At 44.4% G+C, this 20,493-nt stretch overlaps 1 protein-coding gene across 3 annotated transcripts in view; it reads right to left on the reverse strand.

The window, feature by feature from the left end:
• Positions 1-20,493, reverse strand: part of SAP130 (Sin3A associated protein 130) — a 111,180-nt gene that overhangs the window by 58,670 nt on the left and 32,017 nt on the right. For all 3 annotated transcript variants that reach the window (XM_079782624.1, XM_079782622.1, XM_079782623.1), the window contains exons 8-10: positions 2,424-2,571; positions 2,173-2,263; positions 1,894-1,998 (exon numbers count right to left, since the gene is read on the reverse strand). In XM_079782624.1, the coding sequence (XP_079638750.1) occupies positions 1,894-1,998; positions 2,173-2,263; positions 2,424-2,571 (344 nt within the window). The remainder of the gene's footprint in view (positions 1-1,893; positions 1,999-2,172; positions 2,264-2,423; positions 2,572-20,493) is intronic.

Raw genomic sequence — 20,493 nt, forward strand, 5'->3', positions numbered from 1 at the left:
GGAGAAGAGAGAGAGAGGGAGGGAAGAAGGGAGATAGACAGAGAAAGAGAGAGAAAGATAAACATCGATTTTGTTGTTCCACTTATTTGTGAATTCATTGGTTGGTTCATGTAAATGCTATGACCAGGGATCGAACCTGCAACGTTGGTGTACTGGGACAGTGCTCTAACCACTGAGATACCAGACCATCCTGGTACATTTAGTGAGGTGACTTCCACTGTGATCTCTTAGGAAGATACAGTGACATTAACAAGAACTAATCTCGAAATAATTTTTCAGAGGGATCAAGAGAAAACCAAAGAGCCCCTATAAGATACACTGCCCCCTCTCCACTGGTCTGATTTTCTTCACAGCTGCAGATTCCCTCGTGAGAGTCTGGACTGCAAACATGAAAAGAACAGCTGGGCTCTGATGTTACAGCTGAGGATAAATGCCGACAATGGCAAGTATAGACAGACGTTGGTTTGCCACGACAATACGTAATTATCAATGATCTTTTCACTAACAGTGCATTACTGCTGAAACCAGACACACATAACAAACTTCCTTTCACAGAAGAGAAGTGAGCTCCGGGGGGACATGAGAGAAGTGTGGTGGCAGGCTGAGTGAGCAGTGACAGGAGAAAGAGCCAGCAGCAGTGTCCTCTCGGCTACCTGTCTTTTGGGGGGCTTAGTACCAATTTGGGGTGGGCACAGCCCCGTTACAGGGTTTCCTGGGTTACCATTATTTGAAAAGTGTCCTCACAGTTTGGTAGGAGGGCCGTGCAGCTGCAGTCTGTCTCGCATACGCAAAAAGCAAGCAGGGAGAAGAGCAGCCAGGCTGGAGCACATGGGCGGCAGCGACACCTCTGGCCTGGCCATTAGACCCCGAGGCCTCCGTGCTCAGCACATCAGCATGCCATCGGACAGAACACAGCCTTACCCTGGGGGCGATGGCATGCTCATCATGCTGGCCCGACGCAAAGCTAACACTAGAGCTAAAACCTGCGGCCAGAGGACGAGCGAGAGCAGCCTGCCAGGCCGCAGTCTGTCTGGGAGGCCGTGAGAGTGACAGCGGCCCCTGGGATAGAGGCTGGCAACCGGTGGCCCGAGAGCCAAATGCTGCTTCCGTGAGGCCTGTGAGCTAAGCAAGGCCTGTGGATTGAAGTGGTTGAGGGGAGAGGAGCATTTTGTGACACTTAAAATTATATGAAATTCAAGTTTCTGTGTCCAGAAAGTCTCCCTGGAACATGGGCACGCCCGTTCACACTGGCCACTGGCAAGCAGCTGGGGCAGAGACCTCGGAGGCCGGCATCGCTGCATCTACTATATGGACGATCATACGGGGCGTTTGCCAGGCCTGCTCCTAGTGACTGAGTCTGCTGCCAGAAACCCTCCAAAGATTTTGTTAAACATTCAAAGGATGTAATATTTAAAAGGGGGAATAATGAAGCCTAGAAGAAACTTTAAGACAGTTATGAAGTGTTCTGAGGCAGCACTTAAATGAAAACCTATGTTTAGCTATCTTCCCACTATTGTCACCCAAAGATTTTTCCTGAACAATCCATCAGTTCTCCTCATTCCAGATCTTTGCTTCTTGCTTGCTTTTCCTATTGTTTCTGTGTCAGTAAAGTTAATTTATTTCTTTAAAAGGTACACATAATAAGAGTCAAGTTTGATGCACAAGGCAGTTGAAAGTAGAGTTAAAGTTTACTTTGAGCTCTCAAAGATTATTATTCCTTTCTCCCTACTGTCATGCCAAACCTGTACAACAAATATTGTTAAAAGTTAAATTCACTGCTACTTTGAAAATCAACAGCTAAAAAAATCAATACTATCCATCTAAAAGAAGAGCTGGTCAGAGGGGCTGAAAAATCCCTTTTCAGCTTCTGTCTGGTGGGTGTACCACACTTACCAACTGGGATGTTTGAGGTGGTCACAGCAGTAGCATGGGATGAATGGGAGGGCATTGTCATGGTAACAATTGTACTCGTGGGGGCTTGTGTGTGTGACACAGATCCTAAAAAGGGAGAAAAAAGGAAGATTCTTCAACAATTGCCTCTGAACACATTACAGATTCTCACACACCCGAGACAAGCTCTTGGGAGAAGGTAAGGTAGCTTTCATGGCCTACTCTTTAAGCGGAGGAGTGAAAGGAAGCGGGCAGAAAGCGGGAGCAGGGCTGTTGGCTCACCGGCTGTGGTTGCTGAAGAGATGGTGTTGGTCGCCAAAATAGGCGCCACTGTCGCCGCAGCCACTGGGGTGCCCGTGCTGAAGATCGTCTTCTGTGGGGAGACCCAGAACACAGAGTTACAGACGAGCATCTGCCACTCCATCCAGTTAGGAAGCAACCGTGGCCTTCAGGATTGCACGTGCTTTGTGACTTTTGCAGTTCTCACTTGAACCACAGCAGCAGCACACAGACGGGTCAGCCCTCTGGTTTACCTGAGCCATGGTGTGAAGCTGCTGCTTTGGTGTCCCTAATGCAGGGTGCGAGGGCAGTGTTATTCTTGTTGCTGCGTCCCGTGACTGGGGGGGGCGCTGAATGCTGATGGCCGCAGATGGTGGGTGCTGGATAGACAAAGCTGGCCGACTGAAAAGACAGACAGACGTGATTTGTAATTTGTCTCCAGACACAGCTCAGGCACCAATTTACTCCCTGGTATTAGACCATAGTCATAGAGAGGTAGTTTTTGTTGTTAATCCTTACTGGAGGCTATTTTTTTCTCCCTTGATTTTGAGAGAGAGTGGAAAGGAAGGGGGAGGAAGGAGAGAGAGAGAAACATCAACCCAAGAGACACATGGACTGTTAACCCCCCACATGTGTCACAACCAGCGCTGGGGATTGAACCTGCAACCCAGATGTGCACCCTTGACAGGGAATCAAACCCATGACCTTTTGGACGTTGGGCCAATGCTCTAACCACTGGCCAGGGAGAGTTGTATTTTTTCAGAAGCCTGTGAGGTCCACTGTCGAACCAGTGAAGTAAAAGGCCCATCAAGTTTCTCTTCTGAAACTGTGAGCGCCATTTAAAAAGCAATCAACATGTACCACGGACTGAAGAAGTTAAACCGAGGTCATTGTCAGCACCCTCCATACAGTTAAGCAAAGCTCTATGGCAATCTCAAGGAAGCATCTATATATATAAAAGGTTAATATGCTGCGTCCCTTCACCTGTCCGACCGGTTGCTATGGTGCGCACTGACCACCAGGGGGCAGATGCTCAACGCAGGAGCTGCCATAACACGTACTTGCCATTTACAGAAATGGCAGTGCAGACCTGGCGCTGACAAAGCAACACTCGGCTTCCTCTAAGTCGGGCACAGGCCCTGTCACCACCCGAGTGACACACCACCAAATCGCAGCCGAAGCTGCTGAGACGCACAAAATGCGGCCCACAGCGTAGCCCAGCCCAGAAATGGTGGCTGTGGGCACCAGGTAATAACATTACATAGCAACACCTGGCTTCCTCTCCCTAGTGACTAGCCTCCTTGCAGCTTCTTCAGCCCAGGAACATGACTTGCTTTATAGCCAGGTGCAAACATTTTACACTTTAAACAAATGTCTGTGAAGCATCTTCCCGTGCCTCATTTCATTTGATCCTCACAGAAGTCCTGGAGTAGGTAGATAGGAGACTCGGTAGAATCCCATTTTCTTTTCATTAGCCGGAAAATGGAGATTTAGAAAGCTTAGAAACTTGACCCAACTGAAAAGAAGAAATGGTGGACCTTGAAAATGACTTCAGGTTTTCTCACTGCACAGAATATAGTCAAACACTGCTGCAGTTAAATATTTTACCCTTTGTTCTCCCTGTGTGATCTACAATAATAATATGCTTCATGTTGATATTTACTGCTGTGTTGCTGACAATTACCTGAAAGTGAAGTTGGGGTGCTTCACTGGGCTGGAAAAAGTTTAGCTAAATCAGAAAGCAGGTCTAATTAAGCAAGTTTATTCTATATCTATAGAAGGCTAAGTTGACTCACGCATACCTGACACATATAAAGCTCTCGTTGGTGCCAATTGTGATACTCCTTATTGTATACCTTCCTATCCTTTTATATTTTGAAACCAAGTGAATATAAAGCAGGGAGAAGAAAATGGGTTAAGTTGAGCTGTAAGGGTGAAGATGTGACTCTTAGGATAGTATCCTTCTAGCATATGAAATTCAATGCAATGGTTACTAAGATTTCATGTGTCCAAACTAAGCAATGATTTTTATCATAAGGATCCCTTCTCAAAATGCTTTAAAATCAGAACTAGATGGCTGGCATGGCTCAATGGTTGAGCACTGACCCATGAACCAGGAGGTCACGGTTCAATTCCCGGTCAGGGCACACGCCCATGCCCAGGTTGCGGTCTAGATCCCCAGTGTGAGGCGTGCAGGAGGCAGCTGATCCATGATTCTCTCATCATTGATGTTTCTATCTCTCACTCCCTCTTCCTTCCTCTCTGAAATCAATAAAATCAGACCTAGAGAGCTACCGGGGAATGAACTTTACAAAGGACAGCTTTCTCCCCACAGAGAGAACTAAATGTGTCATCTGAGCTCCAAGGGAAGCGGGAAGCCTGGCCACACATGCAGCTGTGGGCACTGCTGGAGCTCACTGAGGAGGAGGCACACGCGGGAGCTGACGGCGCAGGCACCACGCAGCGCCATGGAAGCCAGGCATGCCCAGCACTTACAATGAGAAACAGAGAGAGATTCGTGTACATGTAATTAAAAATATGACACGTTTTAGGATAAAAGAACCTAATTATGGAAACCATTTTGGACATCCTTTAAACAAAGAACAGTGCAATTAGAATCGCCTGGAAAGGGTCTCCTTAATTCAAACGTAAACACATTCATATTTTAAGAGGTCCAGCTTATACATAAATATACCCCCCAAAGAATACTTACACAGGATAGGGCAAAGTAGGGTTACAATTGTGAGTACATGAAACACAAATAGTTTATTCTTGTATATTACTGAGTATTGTAATCACTAGAGGCCCCATGCACAAAATTCATGCACGGGGGGAGAGGGGTCCCTTCAGCCCAGACTGCACCCTCATGAATCGGGAACCCCTTGGGGGATGTCCGACTGCCTCTCGCAATCTGGGACCACTGGCTCCTAACCGCTCGCCTGCCTGCCTGCCTGATCACCCCTAACCCCTCTGCCTGCCTGCCTGATCACCCCTAACCCCTCTGCCTGCCTGCCTAATCACACCTAACCCCTCTGCCTGCCTGCCTGATTGCCCCTAACCGCCTCTGCCTCGCCCTGCACCCAAGACCCAGGATTCCCTCCTCCGGCTGGTCGCAGGCATCCGGGACACGGGCCAATCGCAGCTGTAGGGGACCATGGGCAGGCGGCTTGTCCTTCTCTCAGACCGCAGCCTGGCTGGTCCCCATTCCTCTCTCGCAAGCTCATTTGTGCCTGGCCGGTTCCCATTCTTCTTTCCCCAGTCTTGAGTGTCTGAGCTGTTATGGTGTGATGACAATTTGCATATTAACTCTTTATTATATAGGAGGAGGATTTCCACATTAACAACTGTAAACCTATTTGTGCCCATCCCATGTATATATAATGCACACTACACACTAGATATATTTTATGCGCTTTACTTACAGTATATAGTTACTCCTCAAAATGACCTTTGAAATAGTAATATTATTGCCATATTTTAGGTGAGAAACTTGAGGCATATACTCTCTGACCTAGCACTACCACTTACATCATCACAAATATGCAACCGCATATGGTACAATGCCTGTCACTTCACCCCTCAGAGGGGACAAAAAGAATGAGTAAGATGTGTCAATGTACTGATTTGGAGTTCCTACAGAAGACAGTAAAACCTCAATATAAGGGAATAATCGAGCGAGGGAGTGTCTGTTAAAGCCAAAAGTCTGTTACATAATAAAATAGGTTTACTGAATGTGTGTTAAAAATTTGACAAATTAGAGAAACCAAGATGGCGACATAAGGTAAACACCTAACTGTTGCCTACCACAACAATTTTGAAACTACAACTGGAAAACAGAGCGCACACTGTCCAGAACCACCGAAAAGCTGGCAGAGTGGAAAACCTACAACTAGAGAAAAAAGAGAGGGGGACGCTGAGCCTCAGGAGCTGTGGAGGTGCGGAGACCCGTGAGCGCGGAAAGGGCGGGCGGCTGAATACGCGGCAGGCTTGCTCGCAGGGCGCGGAGAGGGAGGGCAGCAGCCGCTGTGTGGCTAGCTTTCTCGTTTGGGAGAAAAACAAAACTTCCCGACTGCACTGAAATCCAGCTGCGGTTGGGGAGAAACTGGTCTGTTTGGCAGCGGGCGAGGCTCGAAAGCTGCCTTCTCTCAGAGGCGTGCAGCCATTGATTAGGGCATGGAGAAACCTGCCCTCTTAGGGCGGCGTGGACGGAAACCAAGTTTGTCTGCGCCATTCTGAGACTCCGCCCCATCCAAGCAGAGCACAGCCCTCCCAGTGACTGGATTTCTCATTCGGGAGAAAAACAAAACCTCCGGTCTGCACTGAAATCCAGCACCAGCTGGGGAGAAACTGGTCTGTTAGGCAGCGGGAGAGGCTCAAAAGCTGCCTTCTCTCAGAGGCGCGCAGCCATTAATTCAGGCATGGAGAAACCGCCCCTCTTAGGGCAGAGCAGACGGGAAACCAAAGCTTGTCTGCGCCACCCTGAGACTCCGCCCCATCCAAGCTGAGCACAGAAGCTCTCCCAGCGGAGACACTGCTGATCCTCACAGCCAACTGGCTTGGAGATCAACTCCTGCCAGTGATACCAACAATCCCAACCACTCTGAACTCCAGTTTCTGGGGACACGCGGGGGACCCAGACGCTTACGGGACTCTCGGCCATCGGTCGGAGAGTGAGAGTGACTTTTCTGTCGGTGTGGACGACACCAGATTTCAACCACTCTCATAAGGGACACATTCAAGAGGCAGACTCAGTGAGCACCAAAGCCCTACTGTGTCTCCAGCACTGCAATTCTTCCGTTATAGACACAGCAGGCCCTCACAACCAATTGGACCGGAGGTCAATTCCTCCCAGTGTACCAACAGCAATCAGGGCTTTTAACTACACCAAGACTTTGCACTCAGCCCACAAAGGGGAGTACCAAGAGCGACCACCTAGGGTGATTGGGGAAGCTGAGCTACCGGCCCCTATAGGTCACCGACCACACAAAGTCACTCCATCAACAAAGGAGGCAGCCAAAATGTGGAGACATCGAAGTATATCACAAATAGGAGAGAAAGATGAAAGCAAACTAATGGACGACACAGTGTTCAGAACCATATTTATAAGGTTACTCAAGAATCTTCTAAAAACTGCTGAGAAACTTGAAGAGACCTTCAAGGACCTTAATGAGAATACCAAAAAAATGGAAAAGGACCAGTCAGAAATTATGCATACACTGTCTGAAATAAAGAATATACAGAGTAGACCACCGCACCCAAAGAGTCAAACCAAAGATCTGGAATATGAGGAAGAAAAAAACACCCAACCAGAGAGGCGGAAAGAAAGAAGAATCCAAAAGTGTGAGGATAGCATAAGGAGCCTCCGGGATGGCTTTAAGCGTACCAATATCCGAATTTTTGGGGTGCCAGAAGAGAGAGAGCAAGATACTGAAAACCTATTTGAAGAAATAATGACTGAAAACTTCCCCCACCTGGTGAAAGAAATAGACTTACAAGTTCAGGAAGCGCACAGAACCCCAAACAAGAGGAATCCAAAGAGGACCACACCAAGACACATCATAATTAAAATGCCAAGGGCAAAAGACAAAAAGAGAATCTTACAAGCAGCAAGAGAAAAACAGTTAGTTACCTACAAGGGAGCACCCATACGACTGTCAGCTGATTTCTCAACAGAAACTATGCAGGCCAAACGAGAATGGCAAGAAATATTCCAAGTGATGAATAGCAAGAACCTACAACCAAGACTAATCTACCCAGCAAAGTTATCATTCAGAATTGAAGGGCAGATAAAGAGCTTCACAGATAAGAAAAAGCTAAAGGAGTTCATCACCACCAAACCAGTATTATATGAAATGCTGAAAGGTATTCTTAAAAAAGAGGAAAAAGAAGAAAAAAGTAAAGATAAAAATTATGAACAACAAATATCTATCAACAAGTGATTCTAAAAATCAAGTGAATTCAAAATCTGAGGAACAGAATAAACTGTTGAACATAATAGAATCAGAGGCATAGAATGGGAGTGGATTGATCATTCTCAGGGGGAAAGGGGTGTCTGTGTGGGGGATATGGGAAGAGACTGGACAAAAATCATACACCTATGGATAAGGACAACGGGGGGGGAGGGAACCAGGTGATGGGGAGATATGGGGGGGGAAAAGGAGAAACAATTGTAATAATCTGAACAATATTTATTAAAAAAATAAAAATAAAAATAAACAAAAATAAACTTCTAAACAAAAAAAAAATTGACAAATTAGTTTGCCTGTTCTTACATAATGTGACACATTGGTGTAATTAAAATTACTAGTAAGTATGTATGAATGTTTAATTTCACAGAAGTTTCCTATATGTAATACTGTAATTTTAAATTTAATCTGACTAGGCCTAGTAAATGCGTTTGTTCACCAGTCACTGAGTAAACAGATGCACAGGCTGGGGTGTGGCCTAGCGCATGTGGGAACATGGGCCGGCCGGCACACATTAACTGCTGCTGTTATGCCACATGACAATAGAAGCCATTACTGAGCAGGATGGGGGGGGGGGGGGGATCATGTGCTAATCATTTGCTGAACATTGATTATGAGCGGTGACTCTTGGATTTAAATATGTAGACTATAGTTGTAGATGTGCAATATTTACTTATGTTTGTGGAATTACTAGTGTTTCTTCCAACATAAGGCCTATTCACCAAAATTTGTTAAAAATTATCAAATATATAAAAAAAAATAACCTGTTAATCTTGGTTAAAAGAATTTAAAGTTAACAGAGTGTTAATTCTCACATAAGACATATGGACTGGAAATTTTGTCTGTTAAATATGAAGTCTGTTCGATCGAGGTCCACAAAATCAAGGGTTTACTGTAGACTCTTAAGAGAAAAAGGCAAGTATGAAACAGTATGTATAAATATAGCATGCTGCATGTCCTGTGAGAAAGGAATGGACACAGGAACACGTGTGTGTTTATCTGTATACATAAGTATGCGCATGAAGAAACCTCTGGGAGGACAAGTCAGTGATGAAAGGCCGCCTCCCGAAAGCATGGTGACTGGGGAGGGGACGGGGTGCTTGCAGTTCCATCTTTACATTAGCTTTGGTTTTTGAACCAAATACTTTCCATGTTTAAAACAGTTCACAAAGCAAATCCAAAAATTAAAATCCAATTTAAACAAATAATCACAACTATATATTAAATTATAGTAAGCATAGACTGGAAAGACAATAAAAATATTATCAGGTTACCTTAAAAAGCAAAGGGATAGGAACATGGGAAAGTGGTATTTATGGGATGGAGAAAAGAGTGACTTTTTTCAAGTTTATATTTTGAAAACATGTGAACATAAATTAGGAAAAAGGAAGTGTTATTTCATGTCCTACAGGGAAAAGAATCACTTCAAGTGACTTTTTAACACATTCCCATTCTGCTTACTGGGATCTAGTCTGAAGACAAGAATGTGAAGAAATCTTAAACTTTACTCAGTAGTCTTACTATTAGTAGTAATCTACAGAAAACAGGGGGTTCATTTATGACAAATGGACTTGGAACTCTGATTTGTTACTCTGAAACTTTTTTTTATTAGTATGGATGAAAAAAAACCAAGTAGTTATATTGTCTTTAGGAAACAAGGTTTTCAGTATCAGAGAAAAAATACACAAATACAAAATCTAAGAAAGCAAGAAAACACCTGTACCGTGAAATCTCATTTTGAAATATCAGTATCAAGACCTGTATTTACTGTATTGACTATCTCTGTCTAGAAAAACAGCTTAAAGCTATGATAGCTCAGAAGCAATGTGTACCCCTCGCACCCAGATCTTGGGTTCTAAATACTGTTTCCACTAACATGAACCAAGGAACCTTCGAGAAATGGCTGGTTTCAAGACCAGGGAAGCAGGGAAAGGCCACGAGCCTGACTCATCCTGTACGAGGAGAAAGTACTCAGATGAACAGGAGTTACCAAATGGGCAATGGAGGCTGTGTGAAGGGCTTCTCACTAGCCAAACTGCTACTTAGGTACAGGATATCTGGGAAACGATTGTAATCATGTGAAAACTGGAAATATTAGTCCTACAAGCTCTTCTTTTCTCTTTTAGACTTAATTTTTTTTTATTTTTAATTTAAATAACTTTCCCAAAAAGTTTAAATTGATTTTGAGAGAGAGAAGGGAGAGGGAGAAACACCATGTGAGAGTGACACATTGAGGTGCTGCCTCCAGGAACTGACGACCCCACTGGGAAGCGAGTCTCCTCTTGGGCATATGCACTGACCAGAATCGAACCTGTAACCTCTTGGTGCATAGGACAAAGCCCAACCAACTGAGCCACCCCGGCTGGGGCTGAACCATTTTTAATTTTCCATTATAGGTGACATACATTATACTAGTTTTAAGTATCACCCCAGTGATTAGACATTATAGAACATACTAAATGACCATCCTGAATAAATCTAGTACCCATCTGACACCACAGTTATTACAATATTATTAACAATACTCCCGAGCTGTACTTTACATTCCAATGACTATTGTGTAACAATTTGTACTTCTTAATCCCTTCACCTTTTTCACTTATCCCCCTAACCCCTCCTCTCATCTGACAACTGTCAAAATGTTCTCTGTATCTATGAATCTGTTTCTGTTCTGCTTCTTCATTTTTTAGAATTCATTTGTTGACAGATAAGAATTTATTGCCAAATTATTGTTCATATTCTTATCTTCTCAAATAAAATCCTTTAACATTTCTTGTAATACTAGTTTGGTGGTGATTAACACCTTTAGCTTTTTCTCATCTGGGAAGCTCTTTATATGTCCTTCAATTCTAAATGATAGTTTTGCTGGGTAAACTAATCTTGGTTGTAGGTGTTTGCTTTTCATCACTTTGAATATTTTTCAATTCCTCTTGGCCTGAAAACTTTATTTTGAGAAACCAGCTGACAGTCTTATGGGAGCTGCCTTGTAGGCAACTACCAGCTTTTCTCTTGTTCCTTTTAAGATTGTTTATCTTTAACCTTTGACAATTTAATTATAATATGTCTTGGTGTGGGCCTCTTTGGGTTCATCATCCTGTTTGGGAATGTGTGCTTCCTGGACTTGTATGTCTGTTTCCTTCACCAGGTTAGGGAAGTTTTCTGTCATTATCTTTTCAAACAGATTTTACTTTTAATTTTTCCTTTGTTGTATAGTTATTATTTCATAACTAGAGGTCCGGTGCATGTATTTGTGCACTTGTGGGGTCCCTTGGCCTGGCCTGCAGGGACTGGGCTGAAACTGGCTCTCCAACATACCCTGAGGGGCCCCAGATTGCGAGAGGACTCAGGCCAGACCGAGGGACCACACTGGCAAATGATTGGGGCCGGGGAGAGACCGCAGGAGGGCTCCAGGGTGTGTCTGGCCCGTGTTGCCCAGTCCTGATTGGCCGGACCCCAGCAGCAAGCTAACCTACTGGTCGAAGCATCTGCTCTCTGGTGGTCAGTGTGGGTCATAGCAACTGGTCAAACGGTCAGCTAGACACTTAGCATATTAGGCTTTTATTATATAGGATAATAAACTATGCCAGTGGTCAGCAAAGTCATTAGTCAACAGAGCCAAATATCAACAGTACAACGATTGAAATTTCTTTTGAGAGCTGAACACCGACTTCTGCGCATGGGCCATGAAGTTTCAATCAAATTGTACGTGCGTGCCTGCACGTGGTATTTTGTGGAAGAGCCACACTCAAGGGGCCAAATAGCCATATGTGGCTCGCGAACTGCAGTTTGCCAACCACTGAACTATGCAATCCAGCTAGACTTTTAAGGTGTAAAGAAAATATAAATCCTAGTGAACTGCGCGAGAGCACGAAGATAATAGAAGATTCTATGCAGATGAAGTAATGGTCTGGTAGTAAAGAAAAAACAGAAGTAAAATTTATTGAGTTGTCCAGTTAGCAATGGTGGGGGGATGGGAGGCATCTGTAAATTCTGTCATTTTCATTTGTTTCCAGGAAGTTTAGAATTTCTTGTTTTATCTCATTGGTAACCCATTCATTATTAAATAACATGCTATTTAGCTTACATATATTTGAGTGTTTTTAAGTTTTTTAATTGTAATTGATTTCTAACTTCATGCCATTGTGATCCAAGATGCTTGGAATGCTATAAACTTTACTGAATTTGTACAGACTTGTTTTGTGTCCTAACATATGGTCTATCTTTGAGAACGTTCCACGTGTTTGAGAAGATTGCATATTCTTTTGCTTTTGGGTAAAATGTTCTGTTAAGTACATTTGGGTAAATGTTCTAATAGATGCATCTGATCTAGTGTGTCATTAAGGCCTGTTTCCTTGTTCATTTTTTATCTGAAAGATATATCCAGTGATGTCAGTGGGTTGTTCAAGTCCCCCACTAAGACTGTATTGCCGTCAATCTCTCTCTTGAGGTCCATCAAGAGGTTTTTTTTTAAAAATATACAATCAAGTGTTCCTATATTGGGTTCATATATGTTTAAAAGAGTTATATTTTCTTGTTGAACCATTCCATGAACCTTCCATGTCTAATTATTGCCTTTGTTTTGAAGTCTATTTTGTCACGTATAAGTATTGCTACCCCAGCATTTTTTTTTTCATTTCTATTTCCATAGAATATTATTTTCATCCTTTCACTCTCAGTTTGTGTGTATCTTTTGTTCTGAGGTGGGTCTCTTGTAGACAGCATATATATGAGTCATGTTTTTTTGTCCATTAAGTCACCTATGTCTTTTGATTGGAGAATTTAGTCCAATTACATTTAAGGTCATTATTAATAGGTATTTATATATATTGCTATTTTTACTTTCTTTATACCTATGTTCCACTGTTTTCTTTTCTTCTTAAAGCAGTCCCTTGAACATTTCTTGCATTGCTCGTTTGTTAGTACTTTTGAATATTACATGCCACTCCCTTCTGGTCTCAACTGTTTCTACTGAGAGGTCAGTTGAGATTCTAATAGGAACTCCGTTGTAAGTAATATTGAGTATCTCTTGCTGCCTTTAATGTTTGCCATTTTAATTGTGATGTGTTTAGGTCTGGGTTTCTTAGGGTTCATCTTGATTGGGACTCTCTATATTTCCTGAACTTGTATGACTTTTTCCCTTACCAGGTTGGGGATGTTTACTGTCATTATTTCTTCAAACAAGTTCTCTGCTCCTTGCTCACATTCTACTCCTTCTGGTATTCCTATGATGTGGATGTTGTCAGGTTTCATGGTGTCTCAGAGCTCCCTTAAGCCATCTTTCAACTTTTTAATTCTTTTTAAATTTGCTGTTCTAATTGGGTATTTCTATCTTGTCTTCCAAATAGCTGATTCCATCCTCTACCTCATCCAATCTACTTTTAACTCCTTCCAATGTGTTCCTGAAGTCTAATATGTTATTCTTCATTTCTATCTGGCTTTTGTTCATGGTTTCTATTTCTTTTTCACGCTGTTGTAGTTCCCAGTGAGTTCCTTGTAATTTGTACTAAGTTGCTTAATCATGTTTATAACTATTACTTTGAACTATATGTTTGATTGGTTGCTTGCCTCCATTTCATTTAGTTCTTTTTCTGAAGATTCCTGTTTCTTTCATTTGGGGGTTGTTTCTTTGCCTCCCCATTGTAGCTGCCTCTGTATTTGTTTCTATGTGTTAGATAGAATTGTGATGTCTCCCGGTCTGTGGGATGGCCTTATGTATAAAGAGACTTGAGGGGTCCAGTTGTGTCTTTGATCTCCTGAGCTGGATGCTCTAGGAATGCCATTTATGTGTGTTATTTGGGCTCTCATGTTGTAATTGGGACTTGATTGTTATGTCCCATTAGTGGGAGGGATCTTCCATTTGACTTGCTGACAGTGAGGTTCAAACCCAACTATCATACAAGTGCTGACAGAACAGAACACAAAAGGACTGATCCAAAAACACTACGAAAATCAAGTTACGCAAAGCAACAACAGAAAAGACTAAAAAGGAAAAAGAAGAGAAAGAGAAAAATAAAAATACTAAAAGACACAAGACCAAAGATTTAGAGGAAATATAAAGAAAAAGAAAAAATGGCAATATGGGAGCAAGAAGGAAGCCAAAAGAAGTAGTATAGGAATAAAAAAGAAAAGGAAAGAAAACAAATTAATAATAATGAAGTTAATATATAGTAATAATGAATATATTAAGATATAGACAGGGAAAGTTAAGTGGAGAAAAAAGGACAAAAGAGAAAATAAAAACCCTATATAATAAAAGCGTAATATGTTAAGTGTCTGATCGATGGATTGACTGTTTGGCTGACTGCTCGACCAGTCGCTATGACTCATATTGGCCACCAGGGAGCAGACACCCCAACCAGTGGGTTAGCTCGCTGCTGGAGTCCGGCCAATTGGGACTGGGAGAGAGGGACAGACATGCCCTGGAGCCCTCTCACAGTCCCTCCCCAACTGGCCAACGTCTCACGGTCCCTCCCTGGCCGGCCAGCCCCCATGGGCCCCAATCGGGAATGGGCAGGATTGCCCACATCAGTCTCGATTGCCGCCAGGCTGGGGGACCCCACCCATACACAAATTTGTGCACCAGGCCTCTATTAAGTTAATCATGACAATAAAAAAGAGAATAGAGGGAGGGAGGAAGATGGTGGCCGACAAAACAGCTAGCAGAGAATGTGTGACAGAATAAGAAGCGGGAGGAGTGTGTGTGGACGTGTATGGGTGAGTGAGGGCAGATAGATATTTCAGGAATCGCAGGGACTGGCAGATTGAGCTCGCCCAGACGGGGAGCCCTTGCTACCGCCACAGGCAACCCCACGCTGCCTTGGCTTTGGCATGGAAAGCACGCCCTCTTGTAGAGGGAAACAAAGGAGGCCAGGAGTGCTGCCACACCAACATCCTGAATGACATCGGGCAGCACCCCTGGACCTAGGCAGGGAGCCACTTGCCAGCCATAACCGATGTCAAACCACCACCGTGCCCTGGCAGTGAGCAATGCAGGACCACGACATGGGTCCCAGACGTCTTCAGTGAGGGCACATCAGACAGACCTCTGGAGCTGAGCCTCCTATCCAGAGACCAAACCCAGTGTCGCAGTATCCCACGCTTCAGGTTCTCATGGCATGAGTGCAAGCCATGGGTTCCCAATTCCCCACTCCATCCCTGATACCAATACAGAACCTCACCTGGGTGTGTCCTACACCCCTGCCCGACAAGCCCTAGCCAGGTGAGCGCCCCGCCCCTTGCACAGACTGAGCGTGATCTGCCACTAGCTTAGCACTCTGTCACCAACTTAGGCTGAGCCTGCGCAAGGCTACCACCCCGCCTCGGGCAAGCCGCAGTGCACTCCGCTGCCTGCTTTGCATTGTGCCTAGAGCTTAAGCAGAGCTCTTGTAGGGTGAGTGTCCAGCCCCTTACACAGACTGAGCACGCTCCACCGCCAGCCAAGGCAGTGCTCTCACAGGGCAAGCGCCCCACACCTTTGCACAGACTGAGCACGCTCGGCCACCAAGTTGCACTCTGCCTGTAGCTTAGGCAGAGCCCTCACAGGTCGCTCTTCCTGTAGCTTAGGCAGAGCCCTCACAGGTCGAACTTCCTGCCCCTTGCACAGACTGCGCATGCTCTGCCACCAGCTTTGCGCTCTGCCACCAACAAAGGCAAAGCGTGCGCAGGGCGAGAGCCCTGCCTCTGGCACAGCCTGAGTATGTTCCGCCGCCAGCATAGGAAGAGCCCTCGCAGGGCAAGTGCGTAGACTGTGTGCTCCGTCAGCAGACAAAGCTCTCACTGGATGAGTGCCCCGCACCTCAACAAAGACAGAGCGCACTCCACTGCCAGCACAGATAGACCCTTTAGCTGAGGCACACCCCACCCCAGCACAGACAGAACTGCAGCCCAGTGTGTGCTATGCACCTGCCTGAGACAGATCCTTGAGGTGGTAGGTGGTCTGCCTCCAGCACAGATAGTGTTCGGCTGATGCACACCCCGCCCCCAGCACAGACAGAGTTGACACCTGGCACATGCCTTACCCACACCCCAGGTCAGAGCTGCTGCTGCGACCTGCTGTGCCAAACCACAGGTCACAGGTCCATGCTACAAGTGCACTGCCAGAGGGACCTAGGGTACCATCCTGCCTTAGGGGATGGACCTTAGGGGACAAACTGCATGCCAGAGGGCTCTGGGCCCTCACAGAGAGTCGCACACTAGGGGTACTGTGCACAATCCCCCACCAACCCCAAGAAACAAATAATTGAGGAACCAGAACTGTGGGAGAAGGGGTAACAACTCAGCGTAGAGACAACAAAGGTGTGAAGCTCAAGGTAGACCCAGTCCCTGGGACTAGTGAGTCCATGATCATTGAATTGCGAGGTGCCTCAAACCCTTGGACACCAAGCAGGTAGCCCAGGGGCAGAAAGAGACAGCAAAAATGGGGAGACAAAAAAAACCCAAAGAAAAAAAAAAAGAGGAATCGCTAGAAAAGTACTAAATGAAACTGAAGCAAGCAATATGTCAGAAAATATTCAGAATAAGGGCCATAAAATTCATAAACCAGACTGATGAGAAAATAAAAAACCTATGTAGGAATCAGGAAGGAATAAAGAATGATATCTATATCTATATACACACACACATATATAAAAGAAATATGCTAATTAACCAGGATGCGGTAACAGGTAGACCGGACAGGAGGAGGGTGCACGCACAGCGTCAGGAGCTGGGCAGAATGGGCCTCCACACACCTGCGCTGGGAGAGGGCCTGATCAGCAGCAGCCGTGGCTGCTTCAAGGGCCGGAGAGGGAGGCAGGGCCAGACCGGCAACTCGAGGGTGGGCAGTGCCGTGCGATTTCGAATCACGTGCTGGGCTCCTAGTAGCTACAATTAAAAATCTCCATGGAAGCTTTCAATAGTAGACTCGGAAAAGTGGAGGACCAAAGTGGCAAATTAGAAGACAGGGAAGCAAAATGCATGCAATATTAACTGAAATTGGAGAGAAAAAATTCAAAAGACAGGAGGAGAGCCTAAGGGAGCTTTGGGACAACATGAAACAAAGCAACATACATATAATAAGAGTGCCAGAACGACAGGAAGAGGAACAAGGGTTAGAAAACCTACCAGAAATAATGTCAGAAAAGTTCCCTGATTTGGGGAAGAAAATAATTATACAAGCGCAGAGTCTCAAAGAAGATGAACTTAAAAGACCCACACCACGACAAGTAATTACAATGGCTAACGTTAAGGACAAAGAGAGAATCTTAAAGAGACACAAAATTACTTACAAGGGATCTCCCATTAGATTATAAAATGATTTCTCAAGAGAAACACATCAGGCCACAAAGGATTGAAAGGAAATATATAAAGTGATGCAAAACAAGGGACTGAATACAAAATACTCTATCCAGCAAGGCTATCATTCAAAATTAAAGGGGAAATAAGGAGCTTCACAGACAAAAAAAGGCTAAGGGAATTTATCACTGCCAAGGCAGCAATGCAAGAAATGCTAAAGGGACTGTTGTAAAAAGAAGAAAAAAAGGGGGAAAAGAACAAACAACAACAACAAAATGGCTACAAACAAATACCTATACTATCTAATAAAAGAGTAATATGCAAATTAACCATCACTCTGCTATGCCCACAAGCCACTCCCACCAGCCAATCAGGAGTGAGTATGCAAATTCACCCAACCAAGATGGCTGCAGCCAGAGAGAGAGCAGGAGAGAGGCTTGGGTTTCCCCGGCGATGGTGGAAGCCAAGCTTTCTGCACACCCTGGCTGGCCCAGGCCTCCACTTAAGGCTACAAAGTTTCAATTATAGAAGTTACATAAATCACAACAGAAATGGCTGCGGCCACAGAGCTGGAGAGAGCAGGAGCCTAGGGTTGCCTGCGGTGATGGAGGAAGCCAAGCTTCTGCAGCCCTGGCCGGGAACAGGCCTTCGCTCCAGGCTACAAAGTCTCAATTATAGAAGATAAATAAATTCCAACAGAAATGGCTGCCGCCACAGAGCTTGGCTTTTCTCCAGGCTACAAAGTTTCAATTGTAAAAGATAAATAAATCCCAGATACCAGGGACTCCACTTGAGTCGCTGGGGGGCGTGGCCGGCCTTAATACCACCACAGGCCCCTCGCCCAGGCCACCCCACACCCCAAGGGAACCCTGATCCAGGGCACCCTTCAGGGCAAACTAGCTGGCCACCACCCATGCACCAGGCCTCTATCCTATCTAATAAAAGAGTAATATGCAGACTGACCATCTCTCTAACATACAAGATGGTTGCCCCCATGTGGTAAAAGATCCTGCCCCCATGTGGACATAAGATGGCCACCACAAGATGGCCAGCAGGGGAAGGTAGTTGGGAGGGACCAGGCCTGCAAGGGAGGGCAGTTGGGGGCAATCAACCCTGCAGGGGAGGGCAGTTAAGGGGTGACCAGGCTGGCAGAGGAGGGAAGTTGGGGGCAAACAGGCTGGCAGGGGAGCAGTTAGACATTAATCAGGTTGGGAGGGGAGTGGTTAGGGGGAGATCAGGCTGGCAGGCAGAAGCGGTTAGGGGCAAACAGGAAGGCAGGCAGGCAATTGGTTGAGAGCCAGCAGTCCTGGATTGTGAGAGGGCAGTCGGACATCCCTCGAGAGGTCCCAGATTGGAGAGCGTGAAGGCTGGGCTGAGGTACACCTCCACCCCCGTGCACGAATTTCGTGCACCAGGCCTCTAGTCAATAATAAATTTAAACATAAACTGACTAAATGCTCCAATCAAAAGGCACAGAGTGACTGAATGGATAAGAAAACACAACCCATATATGTGCTATCTATAAGAGACCCACCTCAGAACAAGAGACTCATACAGACTGAAAGTGAAGGGATGGAAAAATATATTTCAGACAAATGGAAATGAAAACACAGCTGGGGTAGCAATACTTATATCTGACAAGATAGACCTCAAAGTGAAGGCCATAACAAGAGATAAGAAGTCACTTCATAATACTAAAGGAATCGATACAACAAGAGGATATAACCCTGGTAAACATATATGCACCCAATGCAAGAGCACCCAAATATATAAAAAAACTAATGGAAGATATCAAGGGACAAATCAATAGTAATACAGTCATAGTCATAGTAGGGGACTTTAATACCCCACGGACATCACTAGATAAATCCTCTAGACAAAAAATCAGTAAAGAAACTGCAATCCTAAATGACTCACTAGATCAGATGGATTAGACATCTTCAGAACATTTCAATCCAAAGCTACAGAATATACATCTTACTCAAGTACACTTGGGACATATTCAACGATGGACCACATACTGGGTCACAGGCAAAGTCTCTCCAAATTCTAGAAGACTGAAATCATATCAAGCATCTTCTCAGACCACAGTGGCATAATATTAGAAATAAATTACAATAAAAACAACCACAAAAATTCAAACAACGATTGGGTTATCAAAGAAATCAAATATATTAAAAACATCTTGGAAATGAATGACAATGAAAACACAACAATCCAAAACCTATGGGACACAGTGAAAGCAGTCCTGAGAGGGAAGTTCATAGCTGAAAACAAGAAAAAAATGGTAATAAATTATCTCACTCCACAACTTAAAGAATTCGAGAGCAACAAGAAAAATTCAGAGTTAGCAGAAGGAAGGAGTTAATAAAGATCAGAGCAGAAATAAATGACATAGAGACCAAAAAAACAATACAAAAGATCAATGAAACCAAGAGCTGGTTCTTTGAAAGGATAAACAAGATTGATGAACCTTTAGCCAGGCTCACCAAGAAACAAAGAGAGAGGACACAAACAAAATCAGAAATGAAAGAGGAGAAATAACAACAGACCCCACAGAAATAAAAAGGACTGTAAAAAAAATACTATGAACAACTCTATTACAACAAACTAGAAAACCTAGAGGAAATGGACATATTCCTAGAAAAATATAACCTTCCAAAACTTAATCAAGAAAAATAAAAAAAAAACCTCAACAGGCTGATAAAAAGGAAATTGAAGCAGTCATCAAAAAGCTCCCAGCAAACAAAAGCCCGGGGCCAGATAGCTTCACTGGGGAGTTTTACCAAATATTCAAAGATGAACTAAAACCTATCCTCCTCAGACCATTCCAAAAAATTCAAGAGGAAGGAACACTTTCCAAGCTCTTTCTATGAAGTCAGCATTACCCTAAACCCAAAACCAGATAAAGACAACACAAAGAAAGAGTTACAGGCCAATATCCCTGATGAAAATTGATGCTAAAATCCTCAACAAAGCCAAAACTGGTTTGGCTCAGTGGATAGAGCGTCAGCCTGCAGACTGAAGGGTCCCAGGTTCGATTCCGGTCAAGGGCATGTACCTTGGTTGTGGGCACATCCCCGGT

This window comes from Cnephaeus nilssonii, assembly GCF_951640355.1.
Source record: "Cnephaeus nilssonii genome assembly, chromosome: 10".
Classification (NCBI taxonomy): Eukaryota; Metazoa; Chordata; class Mammalia; order Chiroptera; family Vespertilionidae; genus Cnephaeus; species Cnephaeus nilssonii.